General features: G+C 37.6%; 1 protein-coding gene across 1 annotated transcript in view; it reads right to left on the bottom strand.

The window, feature by feature from the left end:
• CNST (consortin, connexin sorting protein) overlaps positions 1-12,557 on the bottom strand; it is a gene marked incomplete at its 5' end in the record, with an annotated part of 26,288 nt that overhangs the window by 1,733 nt on the left and 11,998 nt on the right. Inside the window, 2 exons of the mRNA XM_010016758.1 lie at positions 71-206; positions 7,806-8,680. Of these exons, the coding sequence (XP_010015060.1) occupies positions 71-206; positions 7,806-8,680 (1,011 nt within the window). The remainder of the gene's footprint in view (positions 1-70; positions 207-7,805; positions 8,681-12,557) is intronic.

Below are 12,557 nucleotides of genomic sequence, written 5' to 3'. Positions count from 1 at the left end.
CTTCCGAACAAAAAGATCAACATCATTTGCACCCCAAGAGTGCAACTGTGAATTAACAGCTTTAAATTACCTTGATCCAATGTGTCTTCCATTTCTTGGAATCGCACTCTTCTCTTTGTTTGCCTTTGCTGGACTTGAGCAATTGTTTTTCCATCCTTGTCATCTCTCTTCTTTAGTATGGACACCAATCCTTCTGCTGGGGCAATCTATCAGGAAAGACAGTGAGTGGCACAAGAGATGTGAGAAATCCAAGTGCGAGATCTATCGAACAATAACTTTAAGGAGGAGATGAGCTTAAGAGTTAAAAAAAGGTTCCCACCCGACTCTTCTTAAAATTGCAGCACTTGTGAAACCTCCTTCTTAAATACATCAATTCCTTAACACGCAGCTCAGCTGCATTATCATTCTGCTGACTGCTGACACTACTTGCCCTTAATTGGTATCAGAATTAAATACACATACATTTACTGTTTGGATCATACTTTGTATTCACTGCAACAGTTCGTTTGTAAAGCTCACATTAAATCACATGGGTTGGGGCAGCCATGAGGAGGATTCATGTCAAAAATGCTATCGTCAGAGGGCAATAAGAAGCCCAATGACATACAGCTGTTGCCTCTCCAAAGATAAAATCCTGCAAAGGCTATCAAATACTCACTGTGAGATTAATTTTCCAGCACTGCAATTGGTTCCCCAGGGTGAACAAGCAGCTACAGTAGGGCCACAAACCAAAAAGAGGTAACACCAGGGGAAAAAAAGCCTCACCACTCTGGATAGATTCCAGCTCCACGTTGTCATAAGCTCTCTAGATACAGCAGCAGTTCAAAAATCCTTCCCACAGGCTGGTCACCCAAACAGCTTGCACAAACAGCAATACAGTCAACAAGTCAATAACTCATAACTTCTCTTTCCTTTGCTACAACATTTGGCTTAGCTGCAAGAGTATATGCTAAGCCATACTAGTTTGTTACACCAGACTGAGCAGTCTATAATTTCCCAGTTATTAGAGAAGTGAAAGTAGGGGAAGTAACAGGAGAAAAATAGCTTCCTAGCAAGCAGTTCCTGGTGTGCTAGAAACAAACAAATAGGAAGCATATTTAGACATGCCCTCTTTTATCTTGAGATCATCTTTCCCCGAAAAAGGTATTAGTCATCTCTTCATAAATCTGAGTAGCACTTATTCTGTAGATCACCAATGACATTGGTTAAATTGAAAAGTAATCTGTATATGTGTTTGCTACAGCTAAGAAAACACATCACATTTGCAACTGAGTTTGCAACTCATCTATGTAGGAGATGACCCCAAACGCCTGTAATTTTCACAGAAACTCAAAGTGGAAAATAAGCAGCTTTCCAGATAACACCATAGTTGCAGAACACTGACTGCTTAACTCTTCCCATACCTGAATCAAGTTAGAAGACCATGCATAAAAATTTGTTTGCTTGGCAATTGTAAAAGCTGTAGAAAAGCAGAAAACAAGTGACTTCATAGCTTATGCCGCTAAACTTGCTTCATGCTACAAACTTACGCAATGCAGCAATGCATGCTGTAACCAGAGAGATGGTGCACTGAACACAGCGAAACGGAGAGCACAATCCAATAGGCACCATACCAACTATGGCATTTGGTGTTTGCAACATTTTAACTGGTAAATGCGCAATTACACTTGCAGGTCTCCAGACTGCCAGCATTTTATAGTCCTCAACTGGACAAATAATGTTGCCCTGAAAAACTCCAGAGTTGGGTATATGCCTCCATTCCAGCAATTTTTCCCACAAGCACAACTGAGAGGATAAAATCAATCTCTGCCACATTTCCCCTTTTCATACTCTCTTTCACTTCTGATTAGCTGCTCAAGAGCTTGAATAGATCATTTAACAAAACAATGCAACAAAATATTTAAAGTAGTGAAAGTGTGGAAAGAGATTGTTTATGTCAACATATGGAGGACCACTATTTGGCAGAACTGAACCAGAAATAATAGCCTGCAAGTGCTTCATCACAACAGACAAGTGCACTGGGGTGAGCTTTGACTGGTAATGTTAAGTTAGCCCTGCAGAACTACAATGAAAATTTATCAGGCCAGCTAGAAAACCGACAGTTACGCCTTCCTTGTTGTGACAAGCAAGGGGGATCATGTAGGAGTGTATTAATTTGACTTACTTATTTGTGAGGGCAGAGATGAAATAATGTCCTTTAAAAGAGTAGATTATTTTAAGCTTTTGCGTATGGCATTGCTTTCATAAAGAGGATCAGTGTTCCTCCCGCACCACCCCAGCAGCAGGCTTGCTGCTGCCTGGCACACATGTCTGCAAGTGGCTTGGACTGCAATGGCAGCAATGTCACCAGGGGCAGCAGGGTGGTTGTACCATTCTGCCCTAACATTAGTATGTGGTGGTCTGTTCTGCCAGCAGTCATTTCAAACTGAGACACTTCATTTTGGCGGTTGGCTCCTGGTAGTTTTTGAATGACTGTCACAAGCTCTGTCTTCTCCAAGCTTAAAACCAGAGGGCTGTCTTTGACAGGATTATGTGGAAATGTGTGTTTCACTGATTACAGTTACATAAAAGGTTTGCGAAGGAAAGTCTCGCTATAAGGAGGTTCACTTACTTTCCCTGTCAGCCTACATGGCTCTGTTTCAGGATTTACTTCTAAATGTATAAAGAACTCATTAACACAGCACCAGCTTCTCTATTCTGAACATCTTTTGCTTGAAGAGGGGAGCTTTTGATTTTGCAATAAAATGAGTGTGCTAGTGTTACTCTCCTGTCCCAACAAAAGCCATAGACCGTATTTTTAAGAATGTCCCTTTTACATGATATATAATTCATACCTAGACTATTTCATCTGCCTTTGAATTTCACAAGTCACATAATTAAGATTTTTGTTTTGTTATGCAAAGGACCCACAAAGCTATTGCCTCCTAATCACAATACAGTTTATTGCTAAAACTGCAAACACAAATACAAACATCTGGTATTTTGTATAAAGCAATATTTACATCTTCTCTTCTACCATATACTCATCTGCAGCTCAAAAATACTTAATGCAAGCATCACCACATTTTCTGTTCTTATTTTCTGTCATAAAAATGTTGTTGCTGTGAGGAAGACTGTCAGGTAACAGTAAAATCTCATGCAATTAAAACAATTGTAAAATGTATTTTTCTACTATGGCTTTTATTTAGAAAGGTTTCAAAACAATATATGAATTGATTGCATTAGATCCATCTCCAATTAATTAAACATCCAAGGAAAGCGACTTAGCTGTCATTCAAGACGAAGTTTTACATTTCAGTTTTCAGGAGACAGGAGGAATTTTAAAAGGCAGAACACATTATTTAAATTGGAAGTTAATGAGAGAACTGTGGTTAATACAGCTGACCACAAGCCTCTGCTTGACTTGAGCCACAGGAGGAAAAACATAGGCTTGCACCAGGCCACACCTCACACAACTCTTTTACAAAAGAGAGCTGCATAAAGGATCCTGTTGAAATGTCAAACATTTTCTTAAGTCCAAGTTAGATAATTAACAAAAGATGTTCTTGGAACATCTGTGTAACTGAGCTTGCTCACTTGGCTCTGCTGGCCATCACAGAAGTCTTTGAACCGGAGCTTTTATAATTACTGTACAGGAACTGAAAATGGCATACATATATGTGGTGGCATTTTGAGCACCAGTTGAAAAAGAAAGTAACAATGACTATTGGTTAATTGAAACACTGTTAATATCTTAGCTTGTCTCTTTTTACCACTATTAATACAAAGTAATTCTGCTTCACAGAAAAGTTCTAAACTTTTTTAGATAAAGTTTAATACCCTGACTGCAAATAAAGAAAAAAAAAAAGCTTTAATTAAACCTCCTGTCTTTTCTCTGTTTCAAACAGAATTTGCCATTACCAAAAAAAAAAAAGGCGCAAAACCTTCTCATATTATGCATATTTTTGCCAAATATGGTGTGAATTTATATATTTATAAAAATATTAGACAAAACTATGAAAATAAGGTCCTATACTTCAAACTCTTAGAGAAAACAGATCAGACTTGACTACTGGAATAATTTAAAGCATACAGAAATAAATAAAAATTCCAAAACTGGAGGCACTGCAAACTGGGATCCAGGAAGAGAAGTTCATTGTATGATGTATTTTGGTCTGAATGCACAGAACCACTCGAGGAGTTTTGTTTGTGTATTCTTCTGTAGACAGTATTCCTTATTCAGTTACTTGGCAAAGGCCTACAGTTTTATTCCTAGCAATACCCAGATTTTTTTAAGTGGGAATCCATAACTCTACAACAAACAGACAAAAAGCAAGACTGCCCTGGGTTATGCTGTAAGCAGCAGACAAACCCCTTCACTAATAAAATATATTAGGTTCATAAGTAATTTGACTTTGAAAAGGAACTGACTTAACAGATTCAGTATTCACAGCATCTGACTCTAACCATTTTTTTGCTCATACGCTTGCCATGCAAGTACCAGGACTCCTTCTTACAGTGATAAATAGCTCAGATACCATGTAAGCATTTCACATAGAAGGACAATTCTTGCAAACCCAAAAGTACAGGACCCCAGCCATACAAGAGAACAGGGGATCTCACCAAGGCATTGTCTCCAGACCTAGTACAGATAGGTGGAGACTTCATTTCAGCAATCAAATCTGCTGCTAGTCAGTACATACTCATTACTTTTAAAAAGTCTTGGTGTAAAAGCAGTGCCAACCAAAAGCTACTACCTCATGTTCTGGTAGAGAGTCTCATTCTTTGCTTTCTGAAAGAAATATCAAATGATAATTTTTCAAGTAGGAAAAAATATTAATATCTTACTTGTTTCCCTGATCTTCACTCATAAAAAGCTTATGTTATGAACTTCTAATTTGTATGGCAAAATACAACTTACATGATTTAGGTTACCATTTGTTTGACTTCTGGTGTGTCATTTCATTCTCACAGAAACAACAGCAAAGATATCTAAGAAAAGGTTATATGCTTCTGATGCCTGTTGCTATCAACTGCTGACTGCTTCAAAGTTCTTTGTTAGCTGTATGAAATCTAGTTTCTATAAAATGACAGCGATCTTCCATCATTTGCATGTTGTGGCACACTGTTTCTACTAGTGAAGAAACACCCAGTATAAAGGAGTGCACACCATATGTAAAGTACCATTTTAGCTTTGAAATTATTTAAAGCCAGAGTCAGAATTTGTGGATTTTCAGTCTTGTAATTAGTTACTGTAAATGATAGACTAAAAGTGAGTGATATAGATGACCTCAATTAGAGAACTACACAAGATGATTTTTTGATCTCAATATGGGGTCAAACAAAGGTTGTCCTATCTGTAAATACATACACAAGTATTCATCCTTCCCCATTTTCAAGAAGTCAACATCACACCTCCATTGAAGAATATTAATGAAATTTTGTCCTACCATATGATCTTTGTAGCTAGGTTATTTCATAATAATCTTTACTTCTGCCTTCCTTCTAACTTATTTGTGGCAATATGCCCTCCATGACAAGTTTTATCACAGTCATCTGGATTTATGTTTCAAGCTGTTTTGGTTTGGTTTTTTTTTTTTTTTTGTTTTTTTTTTGGTGTGGTTTCTTTCATAACTACAGTATGAAATGAAAACATTCTTATCTTATTAGATGGCCACAGCCTGAACAATGAAACTTCAAAGGCTTCAGGTGTACAAGAAAGGAAGAAGTGTTACAGCTGGGTGCAAAGATCAGTCTGCTTATCAAAACATCAGTAAAATGTAATTTTAGCACTGAGCCCCCTCCCCATCTCCCAGAACAACACAACAGTGAAAGCAAGTTAACAGTGGTGCTTCCTCAGGGGTGCCAAACTCTCTCGGTTCCGGGAAAGCTGTAGGTGCTCACCACTTCTGAAAAGCAATGCCTAGGGTAATGATAGTTGGTAAGATAAACTGGAAAACCAAAAAGTAAGTTTACAATGAAACACCACAAGCTGCTGTGCTGCCCTTAACTCACTCTGCTGCACCCAGAAATTTCAAATATCACAAAACAGCCCCAGATGCTGCATATTACAAATGTTAATCAGTATTGAGATTAATCCTTCTTCTCCCTCACACACAACTCCCACCAGCGTGAGCCAAGATTGTGCCTTATATGGGCAGAAAAAGTACTATGGAAGGACTCAAGGTACTTTTTCCTCTCCAGAGACTTAACTCTGCCATCAGAGTACTGGCAGTCCTAGCATCAGGACAGCAAATAAGAAATAAAACTAGATTCCCCGTAAAGTATCACCACTTTGGTTACCAGGCCAATCAATACAAGCATATTTATTCTAACAGTATCGATGTGCCACTTCCTATCCCATCCTCTAAAATGCAAATAGTACAAACATAGCAATTTAAAAATAGTGGCCATAGGCATAATTTAGGATTTTTCCTACATGAAGCAGAACAGTTCTCTTCTGCTAAAATGCTGAACTTCCAGTAGGCACAAAAGAAATCTAATCCTGAGGGATGATATTTAAATTACTCTTCTGTTATACACATAAATAAGCTTAGCACAGACTGTCAACAAAATGCTCCTTTTCAAAACCATCCTCTAAGCAAACAGAAGCCAATGGATTTAGGGCAAAAAGTTTGATAACATGTCTGAACACGTATGTTGCTTTCCACATGTGTGTTGTCAAGAGCTTGTATACAGTTTTGTGCACGTGGCCCTGGTATGTAGTATGCTTCCTGACATCCCACAGAAAGACAAAGTGTTGTAGGGACACAGGTGAGAATGAATGATCTTGGAAAGGAGATATGAAGCTGTTTAGGTTGGTAGAAAAACGAAGTGCTCTGTTCACAGCTCTGGAGATTTTACCAAATATGTAATAACTTCAGCATGGATCCCCAGTATTTAGTTCCATGCTTGGCTACTGTCCCTGAGTGATGATGGTGATTCTTGGTCTCTGTGCATTAGCTTCTGATCTATACAGAATTAGCTACTTTATTGCCAAGGGATATTGTATTGTTAAATGCATTAAAAAAAATAGAGGTGAACCAGGAAGATACATTTTTACAAGTCTTCCCCCTCCAGCATCTGCAATCACATCATTGCACAGTAATCTCATTTTTTCATTTAAAGAAAAAGCTTTTAAGGTCCCATGGTTGCAAACGCACCAAAACCAGAAGACAAATAAAAGCATAGATGTCATCATACACTCTCCAAAAAAGTCCCAAAGCAATAAATCTATACTTTCAGAAGAGCAATTCAGCTTATGAAGCACTTATCCTTGTCGTGGCCATCAGCAGCGCTTCAGAAAGGTGGGTTCAGGCTGAGAAGCTCTTTCTTAGTTTTGGTTGAGGAACAAACCTGCCTAAACTTGGCAAAATTAGAATCCCACACACTATATAAAGTTTATTACATATGTAGCTCTCACCTATATCGAACAGGCACAGAAAAGCAAATTTTATTCTATGAATAGAAATGAAGCACATGCTACATCATAAGCACTATGTAGATCTTGGACACGAAATTGTGTTTTAGCAGGAATTGCCAGCTCACCTCCTAACAGTCTCTGTCAGAATAAAAAAAGCTGTTAACACTCATAGGTAGAAATCAATCTTAGTTTTAGAAACGCAGAGCGCTGGTGGTGAAGGAGGCAAACAGGCAAACAAACTTTTTTTCTGAATTAACTCAGAACAGCTAAATAAGTACAGATTTCTTTTCAGATTAAAGAAAAAATGTATATAGGAATATTTAACACATTTTGAAGTTGGCAATATCTAAAATACTTTAACTAAGATAAACATGGAAGATTTTATAGGATCCACAGTATTTACCTCAGCAACCTCTATCCTTCTTGCAAGTTCATCAAGAGAAGAAAAGCTGTCATCTAGTGATAAAGCTTCCAGTGAGTTGAAGGATGCTCGTTCAGGTGAAATGTCTGGAACAGTATCAAAGTCCTCTTGGTTTTCTAAGTTTGCAAATGATTCTTCAGCGTCTATTATGTTACCATTTAAAAATCTGAGAAATAAGTCTTCTTGTTCCTCATTATTTACCTTCTCCTCCTCTCCTACCGTTCTCTGTATTTCCTTGCATACTTGTGAATTGGCAGTACTCTCATTCTCAGACACTTTAGTGCACCCAGCGCATACACTGGATGTAATTCTGTCCTGTGAAGATTTTTCATCATCAGGCTGTTCCTCCTGTTGCTGCTTTAAATCACTATTTCCAAGCTGTCCACTAGTAATTTCTGAAAAGCCAGCAGCATGTTTTGATCTGAGCAGATTTCTATCAGCTTGCACATCTTTATCAGTAGGAACTAAATCAGTAGGCATATAATCAGCATCTGTTAAAACCAAAGCATCTACCATTGGCTCAAGAGGGAGTTTCACTCCAGGCTCCCCAGCTGCACCTTCTATTTCTTCCACATCCTTAAAGAGCAGTCTTTCTCTCAGCTGCAAACTGTTATCTTTACTGGCATCCCCAGACGATAAACAGCCCGAAGAAGGCCTGCCCACTGTCCCTGTGGACTGGGTGTGTGGCTCTGATGTTGATTCAGCACTGCAGAGCTGCTCCTCCATGTGGTCCTTTCCTGCAGCTACCCGAAGGCTTGCTGCCTCCATCTGTCTCTCAGTTTCGTTTTCACCTGGAGAACTAGTGCTCAGCTGCTGATCTTCTCTCTTTGGTCCAATGCCAGGACAACTTTCAGTACCTAAGTGCAACAGGAAAAACAATTCCAGTGTTCTTAAATGATTCAAAACATAAGCCCGGGGGAAAAAAGTATACCGTGTTTTGATAACATTGCAATCTACTGCTTTAAAATGCATTCTCATAAAGGGCAGGTATTTTATGCTCCAGACAGTATAAAAGTTTCGTTAGTAGCCTGACTTCTGATTCAGCAAAGTATTCACATGCATTTTTGCAGGCAAAGCATGTGCTTTAGTGCCCTCCTGAAAAGAGTCACTCCCATATTTCAAGCACCATATGTATGTATATTTCTGAATAGCCAGTTTTCTTTTATGGCATATTTTATGTGAGTTCATCTCCTGGAGACAAATTTACTTAACAGAAAATTGTATTTTGGTGCTAGTGTATCTATCACACAGAGACATACCTGTATTTCCTTTAAAGCAGCTGAAATCATACTAATTTAATGAACTTTAAATTTCTTTTAAGTGGGTGACTAGCTCCTCTGCTTAACACTATAATAAATATCCAATATTTTACATAAACTGCTTAAAAAAAATGTTACTTTTGGATACATATGTTAGTTTACATATTAAAAAATGCAACTGGATGCAGCTTACTTCTGTATTCACATTTACAATACAAATGAAAACTGATTTTTCTTATTCTGTCAGTAAGAAACAAGGGGAATTTACACAGTTTGTGAAATCACCTACTAGAGGCATTATCAGCTGATGAAGTAGATGGTTAGCCCAAGTTGTTAATAAAATTATTAGCCATTAGAAGAAGCTTAAAGCCCAATCTCCCCTTTTAGGCTTATGAAGAGTCAAAGGGGGCATTTAAAATTAGAACTCTGAAGAAAGCTATGACAGAAACTGTCTTTTATTCCATACTTTAATAAAAATTAAGCTAAGGCTATGTTACAGTAGGACTGTGGTTACAGTAACTGTAATAACCTCAAACAAATTAACATTTCTAGAAAGCACTCATTTGCATTTTTTGGTCATAGCAAAAAGCAGAAAGGTCTTATGAATAGATTAACGATGAGATGAAGCAATGCCCTTATCAACTGTATAGTTCTCACAAGAATGACTGAAGATTTCTATGCCAATCTTAACATAATCACCAGTAAAACCTCACTTAAAATCTGAGCAACTTCCTGAACTTGTTACTTGAAACAAGGTCACGTTTGTTAGTTTTTAAAGAAATGTTTGCATTAATTCATTGTATTGAACAATGTTATTAAATTCTAAACTATCCCCATTTTAAAGGGTAATGAAATACAAGGTAGCACAGGAAAGACTGGCTTGGATTGAACAAAGGAATATCCAGCCATCTCAAAATGCAGAAAAAAACCCCAGAACAACACTAACAAATATGAAAAGTATGGGGAACCTAACTTCTGTAAAACACTGAAAGAGAAAATGGGTATGAGGCAGGGGCATTTTGAAAACTAGACACAGATGAGTAGATAGCTCAAGGGATTTGTAATGGGATACTGAGTCCTTCACATATAGGTCATGAGTTCAAACACAGCCTGGATTACTGGTGCAAGATTTTGTTACCATCTGTCAATTTTTCCTGGTAAATACATCCACATTACATCAAGCATTGCTGGCAGCTCCAATTGTATCAAAAATTAAATGGAATCTACCATGAAGGATGACCCCTGAGCTCAGGACTCTGTTCCTAACCAAGTAATAAATGATCCTAGCATCCTTATCTAACTACAGACATACAGCAGCTTTCAGTATTTTCTTTACACCTACTTCAAAATACCTGCATTAGACAAGCCATGCTCACTATAGACTCAAGGCAAGTTAAGACAAACACTTGAACACTTAATTAGAAAAGATGTTTTTTCCTACTAAGTTAATGAAGATGTACCCACCAATATGGCAGTAATTTTTATCTGTCAGAGATATAATACAGTGTCTACTGCAAATTTTCTAGCACAAAAGCACTTACAGTAATTTAATAAATGTCCCCCTCCTCCCTCCTAGTTACTTCCAACTTGACACTTTGCTCATCACAGTAACCTGTAGCCACCACTTTTTTATCCTGTTAATCCAAGACAGCCTAGCAGAGAAAGTACCAACCTATGACATTCTACCAGTGGAGAATTCACACTTCTCCATCTTTGTCCCTCTTTTCCTTTAAAAACAAATCCCATATGACCTAAAAGAAAGCAGGGTATAAGCAGTTTCTCCCCATCTTGGAAATGGGTCTATATGTACACAAGGCAAAATTAATAATTTCATTAGAAAGGGTTTCATGAAACATGGATTTGATTATCTTTAGTTAACACTATTAAGGCTTTCAGTTAGAAATCGAAGAAATTAATGGACATAATGTGTATAAAATCTCATCTCTTAATATACGCACATAACTTTAAAGGCCTAGGTCTCTCTGTTTGCGGACTCAAAGAGAAAATCTGCCAGAAAGGAATATGTAACAGAACAGATCATTCACAACCCTTGCTTAGAAGGGCAGAAAACTACTTCAGCTACTGTTGCAGGAATCTTGACTAGCCAGCTTCTTACCTTGATCACTGTATCCCCAGGAGAGACGAATCATAAAATATTAGGATCAACTGCCTACAGAGACTCAAACTACGTTCCCAAATGCCTGCAGTAAGTCAATAGAGTAATTTTTTCTTTAGATTAGTAAGGGAACTGTGATTTTACTTCGAAGGTGCTACCTTAGTATAGTACAACACTCTCTACAATGTAATCTCTCCCTACATATAGGCTAATACATCTTATTCATACTTGCAAGATAAATTCTTACTTTGAGCATATGAATTCATATGAAAGACAGTCATCAACCACTTGAGAATTTCCCTTTTCTTAGTGTCACACTTACTCTACCAGCAAAGTGAATTAAGTAGTTCTCCTGCAGATGGGCAGATAAATTTCTAAGAGAAGAAAAAGTTAACACATTTACTTCTCATTTTTTATGATGTAAAGAAAAAAACTCACCCAAAAAAGCAGAAGACAAGCATTCTGTGTTTTCGATTAGAAAGCCCATGCATTTAGGGTAGTGCTGAACAGGTTTAAATATTAGGAAGTGGATGGTTATTCTCAGGATTGCTGTTTGCAGTCCTAGTATAGGATACTGCTGGGGTTCAGGCAAAATCAAGAACAAGCCCCAGGTGCCCATATTGTTTCTAGTCCTGAGCTGGATCACTCAGCTACAGCTTGAATATTTTTTGAACAGTTAATTAGAAAAGATGTTTTTTCCTACTAAGTTAATGAAGATGTACCCACCAACACGGCAGTAATTTTGGGGTGTGGCAACACACACACAATGTGGTAGTATTGAGTGGTGTACACAAATTCACAGTTATGGATCCACTTATCCAATTTCTGTATTAGTTCATACTGATGCCTTCCTTACCCAAAACCTTCTAACTACAACAAAAACATTCAGCCCCATGCTGCCAACGCACTGACTCAGTGAGGGGCAGCAGTAGCTAATCTACCACGCACTGACTTAACAGATGAAGAGACCTGTCAGGGTGACAAGTCATTGTTTCCTCAAGAACATGCTGATTTTGTGAAACGCATCTTTCGAAAATTTTAACCATTTAAACTGGAGTTAGGCTTGAAATATTTGTATCTCTGTACTGAAAAAGTATTTAGTACTGCTGGAAAATTCTGAAAGCAGAACTGCTTTCTATTGGATGACATAGTTTTATGAATTTACAGGCATTTCACAGGAAAGCAAAGATTTTGATGACATCTTGAAAAGAGTTACATTAACAGAAAGACACAAAAAATCCATTTACACCATTAATAACTTCCACATTAAGTTTAGTATGTCTAAATGTCATACTTCCGTATTCAAACATTGACACAAAATGCTCTTCAATTCAGAAATTTCAAATGTTCAGAAATTCT

The sequence above is a fragment of the Nestor notabilis genome, unplaced genomic scaffold, assembly GCF_000696875.1.
Source record: "Nestor notabilis isolate BGI_N333 unplaced genomic scaffold, ASM69687v1 scaffold6616, whole genome shotgun sequence".
Taxonomy (NCBI): Eukaryota; Metazoa; Chordata; class Aves; order Psittaciformes; family Psittacidae; genus Nestor; species Nestor notabilis.
Note: the sequence above shows the minus strand (reverse complement) of the source record. Positions and strands in the feature narration are given on the sequence as shown.